General features: G+C 36.8%; 2 protein-coding genes across 4 annotated transcripts in view; one reads left to right on the plus strand and one right to left on the minus strand.

The window, feature by feature from the left end:
- The window catches only part of USP44 (ubiquitin specific peptidase 44), a 27795-nt gene extending 19920 nt beyond the window's left edge, over positions 1-7875 (plus strand). Inside the window, exons 5-6 of the mRNA XM_032645319.1 lie at positions 3020-3225; positions 4068-7875. Coding sequence (XP_032501210.1) covers positions 3020-3225; positions 4068-4267 — 406 coding nt within the window. The 3' untranslated portion in view covers positions 4268-7875. The remainder of the gene's footprint in view (positions 1-3019; positions 3226-4067) is intronic.
- The window catches only part of METAP2 (methionyl aminopeptidase 2), a 30778-nt gene continuing 10742 nt past the window's right edge, over positions 7710-27745 (minus strand). Inside the window, exons 5-11 of one of the 3 annotated variants that reach the window (XM_032645320.1) lie at positions 18615-18776; positions 17672-17853; positions 16511-16605; positions 16174-16270; positions 12442-12545; positions 11824-11939; positions 7710-8403 (exon numbers count right to left, since the gene is read on the minus strand). In XM_032645320.1, the coding sequence (XP_032501211.1) occupies positions 8151-8403; positions 11824-11939; positions 12442-12545; positions 16174-16270; positions 16511-16605; positions 17672-17853; positions 18615-18776 (1009 nt within the window). In that variant the 3' untranslated portion in view covers positions 7710-8150. The remainder of the gene's footprint in view (positions 8404-11823; positions 11940-12441; positions 12546-16173; positions 16271-16510; positions 16606-17671; positions 17854-18614; positions 18777-27745) is intronic. The other 2 variants (XM_032645322.1, XM_032645321.1) reach the window with 2 other exon arrangements.

The following is a 27745-nucleotide window of genomic DNA, read 5'->3' on the forward strand; positions in this document are numbered from 1 at the left end:
AGTTAGGCAAAATCTAAACATTCCCAAAGTCTCTCTAATGGCATAGAGGACTTTGTATAATTTAAATCTCAGTTCATATTTCATCTCTTTAGAGGACTTCCCTGACCATCCTATTTAAAAGTAGCACCACCCAACCTTCAGTGTCACGTTACCTACCCTATTTTTGCTTCATGGCAAAAACCACTATCTGCAATAGTTTATTATTTCTCTCCCCACAAACAGAAACTCAGTAATGACATGGATCTTGTCTTTTTCATTCCTATATTCCAAAGCCTAGAACTGAGTACATAGTAGATGCCCCAAAATATTAAGTGAATGAATGGGGTGTATACAGGAGGAGGACTTTAGCCTCCTAAAGTCTGGTGAGCAACCTGAACAAAGGTATGAAGGAAGGAAAGGGTATATAACAAAAGTTTAGTGAAAAGTCTGGTGAGACCTGCCATGGTGTGTAAAATCAAGTGGAATGAAAACAGGAAGATTGTTAGGAGGTGAATATTGTTCAGGGCCAGGTAGCATGGAGAGGTGAGAACATATAAGATTCCATAAAGACAGCATTGAAAGGACTTAAATTTATGGTACTTAAATTGGTACTTAATTGGCTACTATAAATTGTTGAAGAACCTCCTGTTCTTCATAATTGACTCTTTAATCTGCCATTTAAAGCTCACCTTAATTTAAACCTATTTGACCCCCTTCCATCTTCTGCCCAAAACATTTTTGACGCTTCATGCCATATTTCTGATTCAGAGACCATTTTTATGCAGCATTACCACCACATTTATCTCTTTCCTTTCTCTTCATCTATTCAAAAAGTACTATTGTATTTGCCAGTGTATACGATACATAGGGTATATAAGATAAAAGGGAGAATGGGATTGGGGAGGGGCGCCCAAGAGCTTTTAAGAAGCATAAGAAACAACATTTCTAATACCTTAGAAGCTCCGATGTGTGTGCCTCCTAGTCCTATTCCTGCTCCCTCTCAGAAGTAAACCATTATGAATTTTGGATATACTGTTATCTTTTTCTTTATCATTTTACTGTATTTTTATCAGCAGAAAATAATGGGTACCCACCTATTGATAGAAATGAATATTTTTTTCTTTAATTTTTATTTTATATTGGAGTATAGTTGATTTACAATGTTGTGCTAGTTTTAGGTGTACAGCAAAGTGATTCAGTTATACATATACATATATCTATTGTTTTTCAGATTCTTTTCCCACATAGGTTATTACAGAGTATTGAGTAGAGTTCCCTGTGCTATATAGTAGGTCCTTGTTGATTATCTATTTTATATATAGTGGTGTGTATAGGTTAATCCCAACCTCCTAATTTCTCCCTCCCCCGTATCTTTCCCCTTTGGTAACAATAAATTTGTTTTCAAAGTCTGTGAGTCTGTTTCTGTTTTGTAAATAAGTTCATTTGTGTCATTTTAGATTCCACATGTAAGTGATGTCATATGATATTCGTCTTTCTCTGACTTCACTTAGTATGATGATCTCTAGGTCCAGCCATATTGCTGCAAATGGCAGAAATGAATATTTTCTAATTAGATAACTTTTTAGCATAATTAAATAATTTAAGGTTTGACTTTTATGGTAAAATAAAAGGGAGATAAAGTGAGAATGACAGGAACTTAGGTTAAGCAAGTCCCGTTATTTTCCATGCTTGGTCTTCCATCTTTACTAAGATTAAAGGTACACTGGATACAGGATTTTTTTATATATTTAATAGGGAAAGATTGGGATATGGCTTCTAGTCCAGCAGATGACATAATCTGCAAGTCTCACCTTTAGTTCCATACCACATTTTACATCATACTAATAAGCATTTTCACATTTTTTTCCTTCATAAAACCTGTCTATATGCCCCTCTCCCTTCTCTACCTCCTGCTGTCTTAACCTCATGTTTTAACACTTTTTAAAAAAATTTATTTTTGGCTGCATTGGGTCTTTGTTGCTGCGCACAGGCTTTCTCTAGTTGTGGCGAGAGGGGACTACTCTTGCGGTGCGCGGGCTTCTCATTGTGGTGGCTTCTCTTGTTGTGGAGCACGGGCTCTAGGTGTGTGGGCTTCAGTAGTTGTGGCACGTGGGCTCAGTAGTTGTGGTTTGCGGGCTCTAGAGCACAGGCTCAGTGTGGCACATGGGCTTAGTTGCTCTGCAGCATGTGGGATCTGCCCTGATCAGGGCTCAAACCCGTGTCCCCTGCATTAGCAGGCAGATTCTTAACCCCTGCGCCACCAGGGAAGCCCCAATACTTTAATACTATATTTTCATGTCTCTCTTTTGTCTCTGCACCATACCACCCCAAGTTGGATTATAATCTCTTGAAAGAATTAACATATATTACATTATTTTTCTCCTGTAGCACCAATTCATACTATGCACAAGATGAAAACATTGCTTTACATGCATAGACCCCGTATTGGGAAGCATGACCAACAGATTGAGAAACTGACAGTACAGGGACATTGAGTTTTGTCACTAACAGGTGTTATACTGATTTACACACAGGGAAGGGTCACAGTTTCTTTTTAGTATGAAGAGCTCTGAGATGTTCTGAGGAATTAGAGGTGCCCTGTTTTGTTTTTTCTCCACCCCTGGCCAAGAAAGGTCCAGGTTATGTCTCCCAGGAACAAACTCTAGGTTCTGGAACATCCTCCTCAAAGTATGGACAAGACAGTAAGAATTAAAAACCCTTTGGTGTGTTGAATTTCTCTCTTCAAAGGGGGAAAATGCCATAGTGCCATATTTTTCTGAAAGTTAATTTTCTTCCTATACTGTCATCTAACTACAGAAGCCAAATAATTTATTTTACAACCTGACTGTACCTGTTCGGTAAATAAGCCTACATTCCTCTATTTATAGCCAACTTTAGCATTGAAAGGATTTTCTATTTACACTATTTATTATATATGATTGTACTCTACGCTGAGGCCTTCTATTATTATGAGTTTGGACCTAGTACGTGGTTATTTTCCCTTGATTTTGTTGATAATTTTACCCTGATTTGTTCGTAGGTGGTCAGGACATAATAACCGAGAGAAGATTGGTGTTCATGTTGGCTTTGAAGAAATCTTAAACATGGAGCCCTATTGCTGCAGGGAATCCCTGAAATCCCTCAGACCAGAATGTTTTATCTATGATTTATCTGCTGTAGTAATGCACCACGGGAAAGGATTTGGCTCAGGACACTACACTGCCTACTGTTATAATTCCGAAGGAGGTAGAGACGAGAAAAAGTATTTTATCTTGGGTTAGACTTTTGGAAGCCAGAGTTCAGGCTTTCAGGGTTTCTAAACTGACCACTAAGTAATCTTAAGCAAAGCCACTTGACCTCTGTTTTCTTTCAAGAAGAATGCTTCTGCAGTATTGTTCATAAAAAACAGGGGGTTTTGTGCAGAAAATGGGATATTTTATGCAGGATTGTGGTAGTTTTGACTTATAAGAGCTGAAGGGATAAAATAGTAAGGATGGTCTCAGTAATTAAAGGTCAGAGAGTGCTAAAGGCACACTTCCAAGAGTAGATCCTCTGTTTTAACTGGTTTAATTCAGTTACTTTCGTTAAAGAACAAAGCATCTAACGAACTGGCAGATCACAGATATTTGGAACAAACTTTGAGTTCAAGTTCTAACATATAAAACTTTTACTTACTGCCTCCATGAACCTTAGAAAAAAGAGGTATGGACAAAAGGCCCCAAATAACCCATGAAGGCAATTAATTTAACACTACCATGAGTTGTACACTATTTGCTTTACAGTATAATTACCAGCAAAGCATGAACTGGTAAGATTATCCCAGGAATTAAAGCTAGTGTCAAGTGAACCAATCGGTCAGATTCTGTAACTTCAAATTACTTCTAGGATAAAGGTAGATAATTCCAGAGTAACATACTGTGCAAGCTGTATTTCTAATTTAAAGAAATAAATTGGCTAGACTATTATTTTCCCTTTGAAAAAAGCTTAGCTCTCACTAAAACTGTCTTTAAATCCGTGTTTTCATTTATACTAGAAACTTCTAAAGTTCCTTTGTAAACATTAAGATGTATTTCTGTGCTTCACTCTAGGGTTCTGGGTACACTGCAATGATTCCAAGCTAAGCATGTGCACTATGGATGAAGTATGCAAGGCCCAAGCTTATATCTTGTTTTATACCCAGCGAGTTACTGAGAATGGACATTCTAAACTCTTGCCTCCAGAACTCCTGTCTGGTAGCCAACATCCCAATGAAGAAGCTGATGCCTCTTCTAATGAAATCCTTAGCTGATCCAAAGACAGTGGGGCTTTCTTCTTGTGATTTGTATATATACTTTTTAAAAGGGCTGACTTAATTTTGAGCTTCATTGTTTTTATTTTTACTTACTAATCAGTGCACACTATGTTTACATATTTTGTATCTAACTACAACAAATCTCTTTTTTACAGAGGAAGTTAGCATAAGTATATGTGTATCAATGTCAGCAGGTAACTAAACGTTTTTCAAGTACTTGGGAGTTTTAAACTTTTAGTGTTTACCTCAGACTGGTGTTACCTCTTTTATATTTCGATGTCTTAATTGGCTCAGATCATGAATTTGTGCAATCTTCTACCGAAGAAGTTCAGGTGGCATCATTTTATACATTTCTTATTTATCTTTTATAGCTATTTTCTATACAAATTCTTATCAGACAGAATATTAGACATTTTTCACTAATAGTCATACCCAAAAAAAAAAGGCATTTCTTTCAGATTTGTATACTGAAGTCACCTTTGCCCTCTAAAGGGAGTTACACTACTACAAAGTGAAATATCAAGGTATCACTTAAATACTCACTGATCACACTCATTAATATTCCTGAGGCTTTGTGTGTTACAGGGCTCAGAACAGACATTATTTTGGTTATTGGAACTTCCTTTTTTCAAAAATTTATTAAGTTTTAATAATTGTTCTTTATTTGGCATAGTCAAACTGTATACAAATGAAGATGACAGCTTTATAAATAGCATGTTTAAATGACTTCAGTACTATGGACATGAAAACAACGCTGGCCGAGATTTATAATGATTGGCAGTAAATAGGTTTGTCCAGATTCTAATAAAGCAGTCATAAAAAAACTGAATGTAGCAAACAGTATATTATGATATAATACAAGTACAGTTCAACTTGGATATGAGTTCATTTCATATATTTAACATTAGATCTCTTAAAGCTTTGTACTATATTGTATCTTGAAATTTTTAGTTTAAAGGGATAAAAATAAGTCGAGGAAAAAAAATTGCATAGGACATACAAGATATTGGCATCTGGGCAAAATATTCAGTATCTCATTTTTCTAAATAACTAAAGCCTGGATTAAGTTACTCTTGTAGGATTATGTGAATACTAAGAGCCTCTTAGATATTCAAACACTGGGCCCTGACTTTTTTAAAATTAAAAAAAATTACACTTGCATTTTATTAAAAATATGGTATGTAATACTCTTTGCTCTTCCCTAACAACCTTATTAGATCTCTTTAAAGTCCTACAGCTGCTAATTTAATTTTATTCAGAAAGATGAGAATCCATTAACCTCTATAGAAGAGCTATGTAATATCTTAGCTAAGTGTTAACCACTGGAAGATGATTTATCTTTTTTCTTAAGTGGGTTTTGCTTGCAGGTTGAAATCATTTCAGGCAGCTGATCGTGAAGTGCAATGAGAATTTATCACTGAACAAATCATTCATGCCAAAACTACAGCTCGAGTATTAAATGGCTAAGCTTTAAAATCATTCATCTATTAAATACCTATGCAAGTTGTTACCTCAACTGTTAACATTATTATACCTCATTAAAGATTTACTGTGGTCAAGATACCTGAGTCTAGCGTTTCTTAATGTCAAGGATTACTTTATACTTAAACTGCTACACCATTTAGTACCTAATTTTAGTGGAACAGTTAAAAACAACTTGAAGCTATGTTGTTTACAATGGTATAGTTGTTTCAGTACTTACTTTAATGTAAATACATACGAGAAAGTAGTAAGTGACTTAGCCCTTTACTTTTTAAATCCTTAAAACTAAAACCTATGGGGGAGGCTCTGTGTTTCTGAAGTCGAGGAAGGGGGTACATGGGAACTCTGTACTTTACGCTCAGTTTTGCTACAAACCTAAAACTGATCTAAAAAAATGAAGGCTATTAAAATAACAAAACTGAAACCTAGTCAATGAACAGAAACTTAGATTTCTTACAGTACATCTCATTGTGGACTTATACATTCTGCTAAGTTGATCTAACAAAAAACAACGTGTTTTGGTTGTAAAATAATTTACTAAAGGCACTATTGTTAAACATCAAGCTAATAATTTGTTACCAATAAGGTACATCATTGTAAACATGACAAAATGATTTCAAGAGATACATGGCTAGTAGGTGAACAATACAATTTTAAAGTAACAGCTTTCCTATTTACAAGATCATATCCCTTGCCATTCCGGGGCATGCAGCGATGCCACTGCTCCCAACTTGGGAAGGGAGCTTCAAGCTTATAATTGGTTTGAGATCACTACTGCTAAAGAGGTTTTACAAAGCTACAAATTCTTGACTCAATTCGAAAGTTCTTGGGTTTAGAAATCAAGATACTTTATACCTCCCACCAAAGCACATCAGAAAGGTATGGACTCAAAACCCCAAAAGAGCTAGCTGGAGGGCACAAGCCCTGTAACACGTCCAGGTGTGAACTGGTGAGCTCTGCCACTTGCACATCATCAGAGGAAATGGAGAGATTATTCAAAGGTAGCTATTGAACATTAGCACCATAATAAACATGGCTCATATAGCTAAAAACTATACTGTTTATCCCGTAAGATAACATTTATAGCTCTAATCTGAAAGAGAAACTTTTTAATGTATAATAAATGATTTAGTATAGAAGTCAGGTTTCTTAGGAGAAAAATGTTAAACAAAATACAAACTAAACAGCATCCCAGAGGCAATCTTATTGTGCTAAAGCATATACAAATTAAGGCTTTACCCTGGTACATAACAATTTTGAAATGACATGGGAACATTCCCAACGAATCATTTACATGGAATTCAAGCAATCTGCTCAAGAACTGTGGGGCTCAGTTCAAACAAGTATTAGGCATCTCACATTTAACTTCTGCACTTAGCTGCTATGAGCATCATTGTAACCTCACTTCCTGAAATACCGCCCATGATGTTATGAATTCAAGCCAGTACAGGGGCAGGGTGTTAAGAGAATTTGGTTCACTAATGAAAAAGCCTAAAAATTAACTAGAACAAGATCCAAACATGGGAAGTACTCCTGTTTTTCTTTATTTGTGTGGTTTTAAGCGCCCTTTTCACTTATTAAGCGGAATACATTTCTCAATAAATAACTACCACTGGACAAAGGATCTAAAGGTTGAGATTTTAGTAAATCAAGGTTTTAAGTTGGTACAATGTTCCTACTAATATGTTTTAATTAGATCTTTCCAATGTCAGGAGAAAAATAAGAGACAAGGACTAATATGGTCCTAAAAAGAAAATAAAGGTAAAATATGCCTAAAGCTGTATATTAATTTATGAAGATTCTCCTCCCACTTTATGCATGTATAGATCTTGTTTTAGCCACTACGTCAGAAGAAAAGTTGCAGTGTGGAGGTCTACAATCCAGATAAAAGGCTCTACATTTTCCTACATTAAGCTAAACTATTTCCTGTACAGAATTATAACCACAGACATTGAAATATAGCTCTCAGATCTGAAAATGTCTTTATTTTTTAGAAAATGGATTCCAGGAAGGTTAAAAAGCAATACCAGAGGGTATAGGTGCAGAACTGGATGTAGTCATTCAAAGCATTCAATTAAGAATATGGCAATATAAATATCTGAAAAGCATCTCTTAGGTGTTTGAAACAAAATGTATTAGGTCATTCCTAATTAATTGGAGCTTTATAGCATTTCCTAGACAGAAGGAAAACAGTTAACATTTCAAAGTCCTGAAAGCTTTTTCCTTGGTTAATTACATGAAATGGTTTGCCTTTGATCAAATTCCTTCCTTTTTAAACATGGATAAAAGTATTACATAGGTCCACTGTTAAAGACAACAGGTTGCAAATTAATTCTGGTATAATGTATTCCAACAAAGCTTAGAAAATAAAAGGTGTTGCGGTGGCTCTGGACTAAGTTTAATAGTCATCTCCTCTGCTGACAATTTCTTTACATGTTGGACGCAAAAGTATGGTATGTTCAAACTGCGCTGTATATGATCCTTTAATGTCACATAATGGTGGATATGGATCTACAATACCCAAGTCACACAGATTCTTCAGAGCCATCAAGTATTTACTTTCTCCCAAACGATCCAGCCATCTGCGGCAGAAGGCAAGGGTGCCAAAGTTTTCATTGATGACATTTAACAAGTGTTTTGTTCTTGGAAGCCTAAGACAAGAAAATCCAAGATTAATAGTTGGCTAAAAAGTTAGCAACTCATTTCCCTCATTAAGGAAAACTCAAACCAAAGCTATGACTTCACATAGTAATTAAAGTTCAAAAAACTCTTCTTTGCTGCCTCTTTCAACGTTCAAAAACCAGAATGTATAATACCCAATTATAGACGGCAGATGAATAGGAGACCAGATGAAGGCTACCTTATATCTATGTGTCCATGTGTGTGTGTGTTAAATTCCAAGTACAGACTCATCAATAGTATGAAGGTGGGAATTTCCCTTTTGGGGGAAATTTCGGCAGTAAACTGAAAGACCTGAACAAAAAGTAGACACTTCAACCATCTCCGAAAAGTAAAAAAAAAAAGTAAATAAAAATATAATATAGGAGAGGGAGGAACACTCCCAAATTCCTTCTACGAGGCCATCATCACCTTGATACCAAAACCAGACAAGGATGTCACAAAGAAAGAAAAATACAGGCCAATATCACTGATGAACATAGATGCAAAAATCCTCAACAAAATACTAGCAAACAGAATCCAACAGCACATTAAAAGGATCATACACCATGATCAAGTGGGGTTTATTCCAGGAATGCAAGGATTCTTCAATATACGCAAATCTATCAATGTGATAAACCATACTAACAAATTGAAGGAGAAAAACCATATGATCATCTCAACAGATGCAGAGAAAGCTTTTGACAAAATTCAACACCCATTTATGATAAAAACCCTGCAGAAAGTAGGCATAGAGGGAAATTTCCTCAACATAATAAAGGCCATATATGACAAGTCCACAGCCAACATCATCCTCAATGGTGAAAAACCGAAAGCATTTCCACTAAGATCAGGAACAAGACAAGGTTGCCCACTCTCACCACTCTTATTCAACATAGTTTTGGAAGTTTTAGCCACAGCAATCAGAGAAGAAAAGGAAATAAAAGGAATCCAAATTGGAAAAGAAAAAGTAAAGCTGTCACTTTGCAGATGACATGATACTATACATAGAGAATCCTAAAGATGCTACCAGAAAACTACTAGAGCTAATCAATGAATTTAGTAAAGTAGCAGGATACAAAATTAATGCACAGAAATCTCTGGCAATCCTATATACTAATGATGAAAAACCTGAAAGTGAAATCAAGAAAACACTCCCATTTTCCATTGCAACAAAAAGAATAAAATATCTAGGAATAAACCTACCTAAGGAGACAAAAGACCTGTATGCAGAAAATTATAAGACACTGATGAAAGAAATTAAAGATGATACAAATAGATGGAGAGATATACCATGTTCGTGGATTGGAAGAATGAACATTGTGAAAATGACTCTACTACCCAAAGCAATCTATAGATTCAATGCAATCCCTATCAAACTACCACTGGAATTTTTCACAGAACTAGAACAAAAAATTTCACAATTTGTATGGAAACACAAAAGACCCCGAATAGCCAAAGCAATCTTGAGAACGAAAAACGGAGCTGGAAGAATCAGGCTCCCTGACTTCAGACTATACTACAAAGCTACAGTAATCAAGACAGTATGGTACTGGCACAAAAACAGAACTATAGATCAATGGAACAGGATAGAAAGCCCAGAGATAAACCCACGCACATATGGACACCTTATCTTTGATAAAGGTGGCAGGAATGTACAGTGGAGAAAGGACAGCCTCTTCAATAAGTGGTGCTGGGAAAACTGGACAGGTACATGTAAAAGTATGAGATTAGATCACTCCCTAACACCATACACAAAAATAAGTTCAAAATTGATTAAAGACCTAAATGTAAAGCCAGAAACTATCAAACTCTTAGAGGAAAACATAGGCAGAACACTCTATGACATAAATCACAGCAAGATCCTTTCTGACCCACCTCCTAGAGAAATGGAAATAAAAACAAAAATAAACAAATGGGACCTAATGAAACTTCAAAGCTTTTGCACAGCAAGGAAACCATAAACAAGACCAAAAGACAACCCTCAGAATGGGAGAAAATATTTGCAAATGAAGCAACTGACAAAGGATTAATCTCCAAAATATATAAGCAGCACATGCAGCTCAATAACAAAAAGCAAACAACCCAATCCAAAAATGGGCAGAAGACCTAAATAGACATTTCTCCAAAGAAGATATACAGAATGCCAACAAACACATGAAAGAATGCTCAACATCATTAATCATTAGAGAAATGCAAATCAAAACTAGAATGAGATATCATCTCACACCAGTCAGAATGGCCATCATCAAAAAATCTAGAAACAATAAATGCTGGAGAGGGTGTAGAGAAAAGGGAACACTCTTGCACTGCTGGTGGGAATGTGAATTGGTTCAACCACTATGGAGAACAGTATGGAGGTTCCTTAAAAAACTACAAATAGAACTACCATACAACCCAGCAATCCCACTACTGGGCATATACCCTGAGAAAACCAAAATTCAAAAAGAGTCATGTACCAAAACGTTCATTGCAGCTCTATTTACAATAGCCCGGAGATAGAAACAACCTAAGTGCCCATCATCGGATGAATGGATAAAGAAGATGTGGCACATATATACAATGGAATATTACTCAGCCATAAAAAGAAACGAAATTGAGCTATTTGTAATGAGGTGGATAGACCTAGAGTCTGTCATACAGAGTGAAGTAAATCAGAAAGAAAAAGACAAATACCGTATGCTAACACATATATATGGAATTTAAGAAAAAAAAAAAAAGAAGTCATGAAGAACCTAGGGGTAAGACAGGAATAAAGACACAGACCTACTGGAGAACGGACTTGAGGATATGGGGAGGGGGAAGGGTGAGCTGTGACAGGGCGAGAGAGAGGCATGGACATATACACACTAGCAAACGTAAGGTAGATAGCTAGTGGGAAGCAGCCGCATGGCACAGGGATATCGGCTCGGTGCTTTGTGACCGCCTGGAGGGGTGGGATAGGGAGGGTGGGAGGGAGGGAGACGCAAGAGGGAAGAGATATGGGAACATATGTATATGTATAACTGATTCACTTTGTTATAAAGCAGAAACTAACACACCATTGTAAAGCAATTATACCCCAATAAAGATGTTAAAAAAAAATAAAAATAAATTAAAAAATACAAAGTTTACCAAGGGGAAAATACTAAGAACAAAAACCTAGGAATGCCAGCAAAATGATAATCTCTGAAATTATTATGCTTGTTGGAAACTGGATATGAAGTGAATACTTACTTACATCATTCTCATCTCAGTTAAAATTTTTAACAGGACAATTTTTCTGCTGAATTATAGAAATCCACAGAACTTATTTTTAGGCCATAGAACTGTGCATTTATGAATGTGCCACTGTGGATGTCCGTTACACTTTTTAAAATGCTGTTAACTGGGAAGAGAAACTCATCAGTCATATAAAAACTATAGTCTCTCACCTTATTGGCACGTGTCCAACATCAAAATTTTTCATGTAATGTGAACATTCCATATCATCATGAACCACGCCTTTTCCTGTGCTACCAAAGGTTTCAATGGCATATACTTCTCCTTCCTAAAATATATATAAGGGGTCAAGGGTAGAGAAGAAAAATTCAGAAATTCAGAACTAATTAAAATTCCCATCTCAACTTCAGGCTGAAGTAGTCCCATACCTGGCAGTCCTTATCTACCTTTTCCTGCTTTATCTCCTTAGCACTTTTGGTCTTTGTGTCATCTATTAAAATGTTAAGTTTTACATGAGCAGGGAATTTTGTTTGCTACTACTGAATACATTCCAGTGCCTACTAAAGAGACGGGCACCTACGAGATGCCCGAAATATTCATGAAGTGTTGAATGAACCTTTGACATGCCTCACTTCCACAGCTGACTGAGCCCCAGTCTGACCAGACACAATCTGCACACTCACATAGCCCATTTCCTGTCGGGGTGAGAATGGATGGCAAGTTAATTTTGCTCAACATACTATATACTCAACTACTACTAGCTTCATAGTTTGGTAGGAAAAAAAAAGTCAAAATGCTTCACAAAAGAACAGTGTTAATGGCATACATACCTCCATTCTTGTTGCCTCTCCTCCTTTCACAATGGGCACGGTTTTCCCAGCATGTATTCTATATGGCCCAATTGAATGGCCATTTAGATTACGGATTGGTTTCACTGGCATAAGAGGAAAAAAAAAAAGTTATTCAGGGTCTCTAAAAGCACAAACAGGTATGGCTCTATTAAATAACCCCACATTAAGATAATTAAATACAGACTGGAAAACTACTGGGATACTGCAATGTTACTGATTAAAAACTAGAAGGAGTAGGGAAAATGATGGAAAAAGAATAAACTATGTGATGAGGACATGATGGGTGGGGGTCCATCTAGGGAGTTATTGTTAATAAAAATACAGTCATAAAATATCATGTATATAAGCATTACAAACATGAAAAATATGTATTTTCATGGTTATGGACCAAAAGGTAATTTGAAAATGAGGATTCTGTGTCAAAATAATAGAAATAAAAAACCTTAAATTTTATTATTACATCAACATTTCAAATGTTAAAAAAGAAAATCTAAACAATCCCAAGGTCCTGGGATCACTGACAGAATAAACAAATTGTTGAGTACATTCACACAATGGAACACTTACTCAACAATAAAAATGAAAAGCTACAGATACACTGACCTGAAATAAACCAAATGAGCAAAAGATGGCACAATTATATACATACAGTGCAATTCCATACACACACACACACACACACACACACACACAGAGTTCAAAATTAAGCATAATTAAACTAATGTTTAGGGATGCATAACAGATGGTAAAGACAAAGAAAAGGAAATGCCAATCCTTAGTACTGAAGACAGTGGCTTATTAGAAGAAGGCTTCTGTAATGTAACTGAGAAGGAGTATATAGAATAGGGGGGGGCTTCTGTAATGCTGGCAGTATTCTATTTGTCAAGAGGTAAGGTTAGGGCTTCCCTGGTGGCGCAGTGGTTGAGAGTCCGCCTGCCGAGGCAGGGGATGTGGGTTCGTAACCCGGCCCGGGAAGATCCCACATGCCGCGGAGCGGCTGGGCCCGTGAGCCATGGCCGCTGAGCCTGTGAGTCCGGAGCCTGTGCTCCGCAAAGGGAAAGGCCACAACAGTTAGAGGTACCGCAAAAAAAAAAAAAAAAAAGAGGTAAGGTTACGTAGCTTTTACAATTGTTCAGTTGAAGTTTTACATTGTGTGTATTTTCAGTTTTTATTATATTCCACAATAAACGTTAAAAGAAAAAAAATCTAGTTCTACAGTGCTAGAATCTTCAGTGTGAGTTACCATTCTTCCAGGGCAGAATTAGGTAGCAAAGTTTTTTTTCAAATCTTTAATAATGACAAGCATATTACAAATTTAGGGGGTGGTAGAGAAAAATAAGACTCTTAATTAGCTCCTAAAAAACAACTTCCTTCTTATATAAATGATAAGCTAAATTTATTTTAAAATTCAGCAAGCATTATTATTCCTCTAACACCTGACAAACTTACCCTCCAGGTCAACCAAAAATACATTTAAATAAAAAGATTTCTTAGCCATACCAACCTAACACATATAACTAAGTTACATAGAAGAAGCAGGGCTCAGGGGTATCCATTTTTGTAGTATACAGGTTGTGTACAGTGGCAGGCTAATTCTGGAACGAACGGCTATAAAGGTAATTTTCCAATTCTATAGCTTCTTGATCAAGGTAAATAAAACCACTCCTTTGATGGCCTGGCCCGGTTCTGTAATGTGGTTTTTGGGAATTGCTTCTTAAAGTTCAGCCTATAGTCCATTTCTTCATCTTCCCAATATCATGATTTGTCTATACTCTTTACACTTAAAGTAGTAAAAATGAATTCTGTCACCCTCAACTAAGAACCCTGATCAACAAAATAACTGGTATAAAAAGGTGGGTACCAAAATAATAGAACCTAAAATGTTGCATTGGCTTAGTGAAAGAGGTAAGAAAGTAGATATTAAGGGTTCCAACACTGCAGGCTAGAACTGCTATGTGGCGACTAAACATTAAGTCAAATTGTCACCTAATATACCTTGAAAGGCAGACCACATGTCAACCAAAGTTGTAGAATTAGGAGAAAATAGAAGGGAAAGATGATTTGAGAGAGGGTGGGAAACAACAAATATTTGTTCAACAAGTATTTGTTGAATACTAATAAATTCCAGGCACTGTCATAAAATTTATATTTCTCAAAAACAAAACACGGTATCTTGAATCCTATTACAATCAAAGAAACCTGGGTTTCTTAGAGGGACTTCCTTGGTGGTGCAGTGGTTAAGAATCCGCCTACCAATGCAGGAGACACCGGTTCGATCCCTGGTCCGGGAAGATCCCACATGCCACGGAGCAGCTAAGCTCGTGAATCACAACTACTGAAGCCTGCGTGCCTAGAGCCCAAGCTCCGCAACAAGAGAAGCCACGGCAATGAGAAGCACATGCACCACAACAAAGAGCAGCCCCCTCTCGCCACAACTGGAGAAAGCCTGTGCACATCAACAAAGACCCAATGCAGGCCAAAATAAATAAAATTAAATCTTTAAAGAAGAAAACTCTTTGAAAAGAAAGTTGGGTTCTTAGAGGTGACAGAATTTATCTAAACTCAAAGATAGACCTGCCTAACCCCAAAGCATGTTTTCTTCATTAGCCCGTAACACCTCCCATCCAAGTGTGAGAAGTCTTAAGAATTTTTGACTTGTACAGACATTCACAGGTTTAAGGATCTGCAAGAGAGCAACAAGGACAGGCTCTGTGTCAGGTCTTAGAGGAAGAACCACTGTGCAGTTGGTAGAACACCACAGTCCAAAAGTATCTACAGGGGAATGCAAAGAATGGTGAATGATGTGAATTTACTGAGGGACAAGGAAGCGTGAGCGTCTCCATGCTAAATTAGATTACAAAGGAGTCAGGATTTGGTTAAAGGAAATGTAGGAAACATTCTATAAGAAAGTTTTTAAGACAGGAGTTACAGACAGCATGAGCACAGATTAGGAAGGAGAATGGTGGCTGGAGAGTGGTCAGATAAACCCTGCGAGTTGGAGAAAGGCTGGGCTGACAACACGAGAAAGCACAGGTGACTCTGGGATTGTGTACACAGGCACTGGCTGGGAAAGATTAGGCAGCAAGGGGAATAAGATTAAAGGAAGGACACACAAGGAATTAACTAGCCTCTAAATTTTGAATTCAACTTAAAAAAATGGTGGGGAGAGTCATCAATGAAAAGGGTCTCTGGCTTCTGTCTGAGCCTGTGATTAGTCACAGAAAATCTAGCCTGGGCTTCCCTGGTGGCACAGTGGTTGAGAGTCCGCCTGCCGATGCAGGAGGCATGGGTTCGTGCCCCGGTCTGGGAAGATCCCACATGCCGCGGAGCGGCTAGGCCCATGAGCCATGGCCACTGAGCCTGCGCGTCCGGAGCCTGTGCTCCACAACTGGAGAGGCCACAACAGTGATACGCCCACGTACTGCAAAAAAAAAAAAAAATCTAGCCTACATTTCAGCCATCCTGAGATAAATTCCCAGGTGTCTTCTTATCAGCTACCAGGGTAGATGACAACAATTCCCACCAGCTAGCTACCACAGAATTCCTACCATGAACAGGTCATTTCCCTTGTTTTTCCTCTTTATGTTCCCAATTCCCAAGAGATAAAGATGAAGCAGCTGATCTAAAGAAAGAACTCAACACTATCTTGCAAAATTATTTCTGCCAAGGTCACAGACATTTCAAAATAAGATGCATTTTTAGAGAACATACCTTGATATGTCTTCCCATCTATTTCAACTTCGTAGGATTCCATAACTTCTTGGATGGCCTCACCAACATCACACAGACGGACATCGATTCCAGCACACTAAAAACAGAATCATGTATACTCTGTTATTCAAAGTGTAGAATTTTACAGCAACTTAACTTCTTAATATCTTAAAATAAGGGACAAGCAGAAATGACTTCCTCTATAAAAGCCTTCCATACACTGTATTACAATAACCCACTTAAAACCCTAAGGGTGGTGGACCAGTCTTACATAACCCAAACAGGCTATAAAGTGCTCAAAATATGTTGAATGAAATGGCGCTTACAGTTCACATACCTTTATTCCAGTGTTAGTGGCATCTTTTACAGCTTTTAATAATGTATCATATTTGGGATTAAAAGTGACAGTAAAAGCGCAGTCAATAATCCTACCTGAAAGAGAAAATTTGTCTTTAAGTTTACTTATCAGCTAGTCAAATGATCTACTTTATAGTATCTACTCTATTAATTAACCTTGCTAGTTAACAGAAACATAAAATGATGGGCTCAGGGGCTTTCCTGGTGGCGCAGTGGTTGAGAGTCCGCCTGCCGGTGCAGGGGACACAGGTTCGTGCCCCAGTCCGGGAAGATCCCACATGCCGCGGAGCAGCTAGGCCCGTGAGCCATGGCCGCCGAGCCTGCGCATCCAGAGCCTGTGCTCCGCAACGGGAGAGGCCACAACAGTGAGAGGCCCGCGTACCGCAAAAAAAAAAAAAAAAAATGATGGGCTCAAATGAAGGCAGCACATCAAGTACCCACACAGCAATCATAATCAAAGGGAAAAAAAGTGTAAGTTATACAAAGGTTTTGAAATGGAAAAATTAATTCCAGGGTTGGTATATACTACTTCAAGACAGCACCAATTCAATATTCACCCAGGCAGTTATAGAAAATATATAAACAGAAACAAATCAAAGTGAGAAAAGCCTGGGGAACTAAGGAACAGCACGGTGGGCAGACAAAATGTATAGGTCCACAGGACACTAACCATCAGACTAGCTTCTCCAATTTAGTAAAACCTCAGGTAAGTATTTAAACCTAAGCTTTGCTTTCTCACCTGTTAAGTGAAAGTAAAAGGTACTTACCTAACAGGGTTTGGGAGAGAATATAGAAAAGTTAATTATATATAAAGGTTGGTAAACTCAAAGGTTCTAAGTAAATGCTTTTTGTTGTTATATGAATAAAAAGTGTCTACAACAATGAACTGAATGAGATGTAAGATTCTATTTTTCATGCCTTGATACAATAGGTAATAAACCTCAATTACCCAACAGTTTTCACTGTACTCCACTAAGTAGGATGCTTTAAAGTAAATCTCAAAATCTACCTCAACATAGCTCTACTGAAAAGTGAGGCATCAAGAAGAAAACGTGAGAGTTCAGTATCTACAGCCCCACCCAACAGGGACAAGACTAGAGTTTTCAGGAGGGTGGAGTGGGAATTATTTCTAACAACTCACCACTTATATGTGTTCCAAAGTCTATCTTACAGATGTCATCATACTGTAATACTGTTGTGTCACCAGCATTGGGAGTATAATGGGCAGCACAGTTATTCAGAGAACACCCAGTAGGAAATGCCAGGCCTGCATTTAATCCATTCTCTTTTATTAACTTCCGTGAACAGTCTTCCAACTTTTCACTTAAAAAAAAAAAAAAAAGGCATTTGTTTACTTTTATGTTCCTACCCGTATATACCTTACAATTCATCAACTCCAAAAAGTTTACTAAAACTCTTAAATTACTTTCTGGGAGTGATCTGAGCACTTTCTGCATGTGACTAAATAACAGTCCTTTGACGTTATGAACACAGTAGTTCATCTCTAAAAAATAAAGAGAATTTAATTCCACTAGAAATCTGGAGAAACAGAAAAACACGATCCACTTTCAACTTGATTTACCAGGAAATAAGACTCTTGACTTAGACTAATTTAAATGCTGATTACGTTTTATTTTCTCAATGCTGCATGTTTTGAATATTCTTGGGATCAGAGTATTAAGTTGCCCTATAGCTTATTATTTCTCAAGGGGAAAGCTGGAGAAATAATTACTTTTATTGATTTCTTCATTGCATTATAAATGTTTTGTGTCCCAGAATTTTAATTTAATACGATTTACTGGATAGCAAAGTAACAGATTTCCAAACAGAAAATAAGAATCAGTAATGTGTACATTTGTACACATGAGAGTACATCAGTACAAAATAGGGTGAATGAAGTTGCAAATGTCCTCTTACGGTTTCCTCATTACATCTACACTACAAGAATTTAGAAGGCATTTCTAGAACCTTCACTTAAAGTTTTTTGGCAAAGCATTATATAATGAAAGCCATACATTGCAATTGGAGAGTTAGCTCTAAACAATTTTTTTTATCATGTTCTTACAAAAACATATCCCTTTTACCAGATTTCTATCATTGTCATCCCAGGCTTGATCCAGCTCATGACATATTTTCTAACTTGTCGATGTGCTTCTGCAGCTTCTCGAAAATCGTTCCAAATCTCTTCACTAGCTTGATCTAATGCTTTCTTTTCTTCACTTGTAGTTCTCCAAGCAGCTGTTCGCCTTTATAGTATGCATAGTATAGCATTAGTCATTTAATAAACAGCAAAATAAGCATAACAGCTGAGAGATAAAAATACACTAAGATATTTTGGACAAAAAAATTACATACTCAGTTTCTTTTATTAAAAGCCGGCAAAGTTTCTGAAATACAAGTACCCACACAGGTACAACCAAACCTAATCAAGTTAAACCTTTTGTAAGACTCTTAGAAAAAAAACAATCCTCAAGCGAGATTTTATTCACAGTCAGAGGGACTAATAGCCTACACCACATAAAATAACACAAAAGTAGAGAACCAGAAAAATCAGAAAAGAGTCCTAGAAACAAAGCGAGGGGAGGAAAAAAAGTCACCCTTCCCCTTAAGGTAATATAAATTTTAAGGATGCACCAAATATTAACATTTAACTTCACCAACAGGGCAAGTACTAATCCAAAGACTTGACCTGACAACCTGCATATACCTTTCTCAAAACATAAAATATTATGTGCTTTCGCAGGATTTTTCTAATTGTATATATATTAGAGGTAATCTTCCTTGAAGGAGATGGCTCATATTTTAAAACTGCCAAGGATAACAAAGATTTTTATATTCAGTATTTGCAAATGAGAAAATCTACTAAGTCCCTTTTTAAGCAGTACATTTCAAAAATAATAACTGCTTCAAGTGAAAATCTTTTTTGAAGTTATAGCTTTCACAGATTCTTAAGCAATACTGAATACAGAATTCACAAGTCAGTGATCACGCAAGTATAAATTACACTTAGTATAAAAGTGATGCCTTCAAGAAATAACTCTCATTTGCCTCAAAGCCAGTGGTCAGCAAACTACAGCGTGCAGGCAAATCCAGCCTGGCACTTGTTTTGTAAATAAAATTTTTTTGCAACAGGACTTCCCTGGTGGCACAGTGGTTAAGAATCCACCTGCCAATGCAGGGGACTCGGGCTCGAGCCCTGGTCCAGGAAGATCCCACATGCTGAAGAGCAACTTTAGCCTGTGCGCCACAACTACTGAGCCTGCGCTCTAGAGCCCACGAGCCACAACTACTGAAGCTCATGTGCCTACAGCCCGTGCTCTGCAACAGGAGAAGCCACTGCAATGAGAAGCCTGCACACTGCAAGGAAGAGTAATCCCTGCTCGCCACAACCAGAGAAAGCCCACACACAGCAACGAAGACCCAACACAGCCAAAAATAAATAAAATAAAATTAATTAAACAAAAAAAGAATCCGCCTGCCAATGCAGGGGACAGGGGTTCAATCCCTGGTCCAGGAAGATCCCACATGCCGTGCAGCAGCTAAGCCCGTGAGCCACATCTACTGAGCCCAGGTGCCACAACTACTGAAGCCCGCGCACCTAGAGCCCATGCTCCGCAACAAGAGAAGCCACCACAATAAGAAGCCCGTGCACCGCAACAAAAACTAGCCCCCACTCGTTGCAACCAGATAAAGCCTGTGCGCAGCAACGAAAACCCAATGCAACCAAAAATAAATAAACAAAAATAAAACTAAAAAATAAAAAGTCAAAAAAAAATTTTTTTTGCAACATAGTTATGCTCATTCATTTATATACCATCTATACCTACTTTAATGCTACAACAGCAGAAGTGAATTAACATTCAAGACCTGAAATATTTACAATATGACCCTCTATAAAAAAGTTTACCCAACTGCTTTAAACTACAGCCCCCTAAGTTAATGCCCCAAAATGCTTTCAGAGTTTCTCTGTGTGTCAGCATCAAGTTCATCATTATTACTTCTTATTGCAGCAGCTACCTGTGCCAACATCTACTTCCTCTGATTTGCTACAAAGGCCCAAAGGAGCTGTCCTATGTGAAACTGAGGGTATTTAAGAGTCACAGAGGCTTCTATAGCTTATTTACTGTTTGGAATTATATTTTGGATCTATCTACTGCTGTTATTAGAAAACTGAAATATTATCAGTTTAAGGTCAATTTTAAACCCCTTACATACTTAAATGTGTTATCAATTACTTTTATAGGAATAGTAAAAACTAAGAGGCAACTTGTAATCAAAGTATTCAAACAAACAGCCTCAGAGCAGAAAATAACAGGATAAGATCCTTTAAAAAGTATATTCTAGGGCTTCCCTGGTGGTGCAGTGGTTGAGAGTCTGCCTGCCGATGCAGGGGACACGGGTTCGTGCCCCGGTCCGGGAAGATCCCACATGCCGCGGAGCGGCTGGGCCCGTGAGCCATGGCCGCTGAGTCTGCGTGTCCAGAGCCTGTGCTCCGCAACAGGAGAGGCCACAACAGTGAGAGGCCCACATACATAAAAAAAAAAAAAAAAAAAAAAGTATATTCTAAAGATGTGACTCAAACTTTTTCAGCTGCAGTACACTTATAGTTGCTCGCTCCATGCTCGGACAGACAAGCCACAATCTCCTGACCTCTAGTTGTAACTCTAGCCCTGTCTCTCCCAAAAGTCCAAAAATCTTTCCTGAAAACCAGGAATCCAAACATTCTAAGAATAAATCATCTTAGGCACAAGAGTACTAGCTTTATTCTCAGATCAATCTTTAAGCAAAATAAATCACAATTCTTCATCTTTTACATGGTCCATAATCCTGGCACATATACCTACAGCCACACTGACAGTAAAGTCTGAAAGCACCTTCTGCTTCAAAAGCCAAAGATTTCTGTGGAAAGTAAAAATACCAGCTAATATTTACTCTAGGGTAGTAGATAAAAGACTATGTCCACAGGGAACTGATGGATATTATGCATGTAGGGATGTGAAAAGGGAATTGGTCATTATCCATTCCCATTTCTTCTCCTCAGTCTAAACCTTAAGATTCTTCAAATCGACTTCTTATAGGTTAAAACATAAGTGTAGGGCTTCCCTCGTGGCGCAGTGGCTGGGAGTCCGCCTGCCGATGCAGGGTACACGGGTTTGTGCCCTGGTCCGGGAAGATCCCACATGCCGCGGAGCGGCTAGACCCATGAGCCATGGCTGCTGAGCCTGCACGTCCGGAGCCTCTGCTCCGCAGCGGGAGAGGCCACAACAGTGAAAGGCCCGCGAACCCAAAAAAAAAAAAAAAAAAAACCGTAAGTGTAATTAAATTTCAAATGCTATTTGACATTTTAGAATCAGAACATAATAAAGATCCCCAATACTGAAATCAATAGATCTCATGACTATCTTACACTCCTGAAGGTTGAATGGCTCTTTTTTTTTTTTTGGTCTCAGGGTGGCATGTGGGATCTTAGTTCCCTGACCAGGGATCGAATCCACACCCCTTGCAGTGGAAGCAGGGAGTCTTAACCATTGGACTGCCAGGGAAGTCCCTGGCTAACTCTTAGAAGCAGTGGATTCTTCAAAAGATTATGGAATGTTTTGTTAGTAAAGAACTATCAATCAATTGAATTAAATAAATTCTTTTGCTAAGTCTTGAGTTCAAGTTGAAAATCATTAGTGATATTCGAGAGCTTACTGCCAGGGTCTTTAATTATAATTACAGGCCCAAATGAAAGAAAATGATTTCGAAGGAGTCTTCCCTTTACCTAAATTTGAATTTTTGACAGTCTATTTAACAAAAATTTATAAATAAGATGAAAAAAATCATTCTAAGTCATACCAATTATTCCAAAAGGCAGTTAAACTGAGAGTCAGGTGAGGCATGTTTTAAAAAAAATTTATGTCTGTAAAACAAAACTATCAAAACAACTGCTTGAAAGAGAATCTTTATAGGAAGTGTTTATAGAATATATAGGGACTTCCCTGGTGGTCCAGTGGTTAAGAATCCACCTTCCAACGCAAGGGACATGGGTTCGATCCCTGGTCAGGGAACTAAGATCCCACATGCTGTGGGGCAACTAAGCGCACACGCTATACTAGAGTGCCCACGCGCCGCAATGAAGAGCCTGCACGCCACAATGAAAGATCCCATGTGCCACAACTAAGACCCAACGCAGCCAAAAGTAAATAAATATTTTAAAATAATAATAATATAGAGTATGTAAATTCTTTGCACCTCTTTGATATTTCTGAGTCTTTTTAATATTTCGTCTTTACTGATGGATGTATTAAAAGCAGGAAAATATAAGTAAAATCAAAAGATACAAAGATACATAAATATCTATTAATTTCTAATAGTCATAAATGTTTCTGACCTCATTGCACAGATAACTTAAAAGTGATTATAAGTGCATTCCTAAAGCACTATATGACACATTTACAAAAACCATTTAAAATGCATACCTATTAAAAAAATACATATCTTTAGCCCAGAAATAATTAAGAATGATGTAGATATGACACCAATTCCTTCCTCTGGAAACTGGTATTTAAAGAGAAAAAAAAGGGAACTCCCTGGCGGTCCAGAGGTTAGGACTCTGGGCTCTCACTGCCAAAGGCCTGGGTCCAATCTGATTGGGGAACTAAGATCCCACAAGCCACGAAGCACGGCCCAAAAAAGAAAAAAAGAGAGAGAGAGAGAGAAAGCATGTTTAACTGCCTATAAGAAAAAATTAGTTGATCCCCAGCTGGTAAAGGAAAATTCTTCTTATAGAATAGTGTCAGCAAATAAATGTAGAAGGCATGACAGAATTAGAAATTCACCATTATTAAGTCCTCACAAAATAACTGATAAAGCAAGGATCATCAATGGATATTAAAATAATTAAGTGAAAGGTTGTTAAAAAAAAGGATTTTCCAACAGTACCAAAGTATCCCACAGATTACCTGGAAACTGCAAATAGAACAAAGTACCTTTAAAAAAGAAACAGCTGGCTGTCACCACATTAACCAAGTGATCAAATACAGTAAAATAGTAGACAGTAAACAGTGGTTTTAAATCACAGGCAGAATTAAGGAAATTTTTACTTTCTTCTTTTTGCTTATCTATGTTTCCTATCTGTCCTATAATGAACATGTATTGCTTGTAAAATTAACAAGTATCTCAAAAAATTGCCTACTGAATTTAGAAATATATATCAAGAATTTCAAAATAATTCTTTGTTCTATTTCTAGAGAGCTAGAAAAAAGGAAAAATCAGATCCAATTAACATACCAAGATGTTCATCACAGAAATTTTTCTAGTGGCAAAAAATTGAACAGTACTAATGTTCAAAAATAGGGTAATAGCTAATAAAGTTATGCTACATACAGAACAGAACAGCATTATAGCTATTAAAATTGGTTTCAAAAAATTTTAATGACACAGGAAATGCACACAGAATGTTAAATTTTTTTAAAGAGCAACAACCATCCTAGTAAAAACTGATTAAAAAAATCATGGATTTCCACACGTAAGGAAGATGTTCCTAAGGAATCAGATATTTACATTCTCAAAATAATTTCCCACAAATTACTAATTACAAGAGGAAAAACAATAATGATATAATAGAGAAACTGATTAATACTTTATCCAAGTGAAAGAAATTGACATCATGTGCCTTAATATTTGACAACCCTGAAAAGGACACAATATCTACTCATCTAGTAACCCACCCCAAAATGCACAACCTACTCTCAAATACTTCAGAAAAACAGTATGTGTACAGATTCACCAATATAACATTTTTCCACATTTGCCTTCTATCTTTCTATCTTCCAAGGAGAAAATGGAGTGTTATTTGTATACTATACATAAGTGTCATATTCCATTGAGATTAAGAACGATAAAGCAAATGTGACAAAATGTTAAAGATACTCTGAGAAAGGTATGCAGGAGCTCTGTGTACTAGTCTCACAGAATGGCATTACTTCTGTTAAGTATGAAATTACTTCAAAATAAAAAGTTAATAAAAAGTTAACATAATGCACTCAACCTGGGCGGCAGTTACACAGGTAAGTTCTATGTAATAATTCATGTAATTTTCAATCAAGGAAGGCAAGATACAAAACTATATTTAATACTTTACCAAATCTGTAAGAATATTGATTGTAATCTATTTGCAAGTAGTCAAAACTGATTATATGAATCTCAAAAAAATTGAGATTTATTAAAGAACAAACATAACAACAGTATCTTAATTTCTTTTGTATTTCTCCAGGACAGCACACAACATTGCTTTCAATATTTAAGAAAAGTATTATCCCAAGAGATATTATAATATATAATTAATATCTTCCTGCATTGTCTCAAAAATGGAACTTATTCCACCTATACAATGTTCAGTTTGCATTAGAAAATGATAGCAAAAAGGAAAACGTAGTTTCTAAGATTTACAAAATATCAATTATTTTGTAAATAATAATTTAATAAGTATTAAACACTTAATGTTTAATACTTATTATTAAATACTTAATAATAAGTATTAAACATTACTTCAAGTATTCCACCATATTCATGTTGTTAAAAATATTAACAATGGGGCTTCCCTGGTGGCACAGTGGTTGAGAGTCCGCCTGCCGATGCAGGGGACACGGGTTTGTGCCCCGGTCCGGGAGGATCCCACATGCCGCGGAGCGGCTGGGCCCAGGGGCCATGGCTGCTGGGCCTGCACGTCCGGAGCCTGTGCTCTGCAACGGGAGAGGCCACAACAGTGAGAGGCCCGTGTACGGCAAAAAAAAAAAAAAAAAAGTTAAAAAAAAATATATATTAACAATGTGTTAACAAGTATAGGAAATCTATGGCTTTCTTCCCCTTTAGCAATAAGAAAACAGAAATGGGAATAAAAATACCTCGTTCACATCAGTAACAAAACAATAGAACACTTAAGAACAAACTTAACAAAAAAGGGACAGGACCTACATTTCAAAAAAAATCAGAATAAGGTGGAAAATATACAACAACAATGGAGAAGTCAATGTGATACACCTGTCAGTTTTCTGAAACATACATAAATATGATGTGACTCCAATAAGAAAGGCATTTTTCTGTGGGTATGTGCATTAAAACTAAAAATATGACCAAAAGTAGCTGAGAAAAATAAAAAAAGAACTGTTTGGTTGGGTGTGTGGCAGAGAAGAAACAACTGATTTATCAAACTATCAAAATAAACAGTATTAGTATAGAAATAGACAAACAGATGAGTGGAACAGAATAAATAATACAGAAATTGGTTCCATTATATAAGGTAACAGAGTTCCATTATATAAGAATAGTATATGGCAAAAGTGGTCATTCAATTAAATAGAATGAACTACTTAAGAAACAATTCTAGCACAACTAGCTATCCATTTGAAAGAAAGTAAAATTAGCACCCCCAACCTTAGACAAAAAATTCTAGACCAATTAAAGATGTAATAAAACATAAAATAAGAGTTTGAGAAAACAGAAGAGACTGCTAGGAACCCAGAAGTACAAAATATGAATATATACTGTTATATAAAATCTTTAAATGTCCATCAACAGACAAATGGATAAAGAAGATGTGGTACATATATACAACGGAATATTTCTCAGCCATAGAAAGGAATGAAATTCGCTCATTTGTAGAGACATGAATGGACCTAGAGACTGTCATACAGAGTGAAGTAAGTCAGAAAAATAAATATTGTATATTAACACATATATGTGGAATCTAGAAAAATGGTACAGATGAACCGGTTTGCAGGGCAGAAACAGAGACGCAGATGTAGAGAACAAATGTATGGACACCAAGGGGGGAAAGTGGCGGGTGGGGGTGGGATGAATTGGGATATTGGGATTGACATGTATACACTAATATGTATAAATAGATAACTAATAAGAACCTGCTATATAGCACAGGGAACTCTACTTCACTTCGCTGTACAGCAGAAACTAACACAACATTGTAAAACAACTATACCCCAATAAAAAATAAAAGTATAATCTTTAAACTTCTGTAAGAGCAAAAGAATAAAGCCAATAATCAAAAGATGCTCAAAAATCACTAGCAATCTGGGAATCATAAAGTATTAATATATTCTTTGATTCAGCAATCCCACTCCTGGAGAACTATCACATAATAAAACTGTCAGCACATAAGGAGATATATATGTGTATTCCCAGACACATATATGTATTTATACATATATATGTATATACTTAAGAGAGATCTTTATTGCAAATGCTTTATAACAGCAAAAAAAACAACTGGAGGCAAAGTGAATGCTCATCAATTACAAAATGGTGGAATAAAGTACGGTATATTCATGCCACAGATTATGAAGCCATTCAAAAGAATAACAGAGCTATTCTGATTAACTTAGAAGGACTTCCAAGATGCAGCCCTGATGAGAAAGGCATGGAGGAGGAAAGTGTGCCTACGATTCTGTTTTTGTAAACAAATAATGACCAAAACACTCTCCTTACACAAACAGAGATAGATGTACACATACATGGGCATAAAACATATGGAAGGCTACCTGCTAGGTGGTTACATGGGTCGGGAAGGAAGAGGAAACAAGCAAAAAAAAAAAAGATTACATTAAAAAATAAGTGTCATCACATCATATGTATTATGAAAATTTATGTAATTAATATAAAACTGCATGTTTGTGACACTTTAAAAATAAATGTTTTAAGACAGGGATAGTGACTGATGTATTCAAATTCAAACAAAAGATGCCCATGCCATAAAATATAACATCATGTTCCTTTCTAAGTTTAAAGAAAAACAACCATGTCTTTACAGGTCAAAGAAACAGTGCTACAGTAGAAGCTTTCTTAACCAACTATTGCAACCACTGGATTAACCAATGTGCCTGATCCCTCTGTAAACCATACAGACCAATGCCCACTGTAGTCTGAATACTAGTGGCTAGGTTCCTGTTTTGAATAATAATAATAATAGCAGCTAACACTTACCTAATGCTTACTATTTGTCTATCACTCTTCTAAATGCTTTACATATATTATTCCTCACAACAACCCTATGAAGAGCTCATTTTATGGATGAGGAAATGAAAGCACAGACATGATAAATTACTTGCCCAAGTCACAAAGCTAATAAGTGTTAGAACTGGGATTCAAATGCAGAGTTAGGTCCCAGCTTCCAGGCTCTTAACTAATCTACATAATGCCACTTCAAGTGTCTGCTAAC

The sequence above is a fragment of the Phocoena sinus genome, chromosome 10, assembly GCF_008692025.1.
Source record: "Phocoena sinus isolate mPhoSin1 chromosome 10, mPhoSin1.pri, whole genome shotgun sequence".
Lineage (NCBI taxonomy): Eukaryota > Metazoa > Chordata > Mammalia > Artiodactyla > Phocoenidae > Phocoena > Phocoena sinus.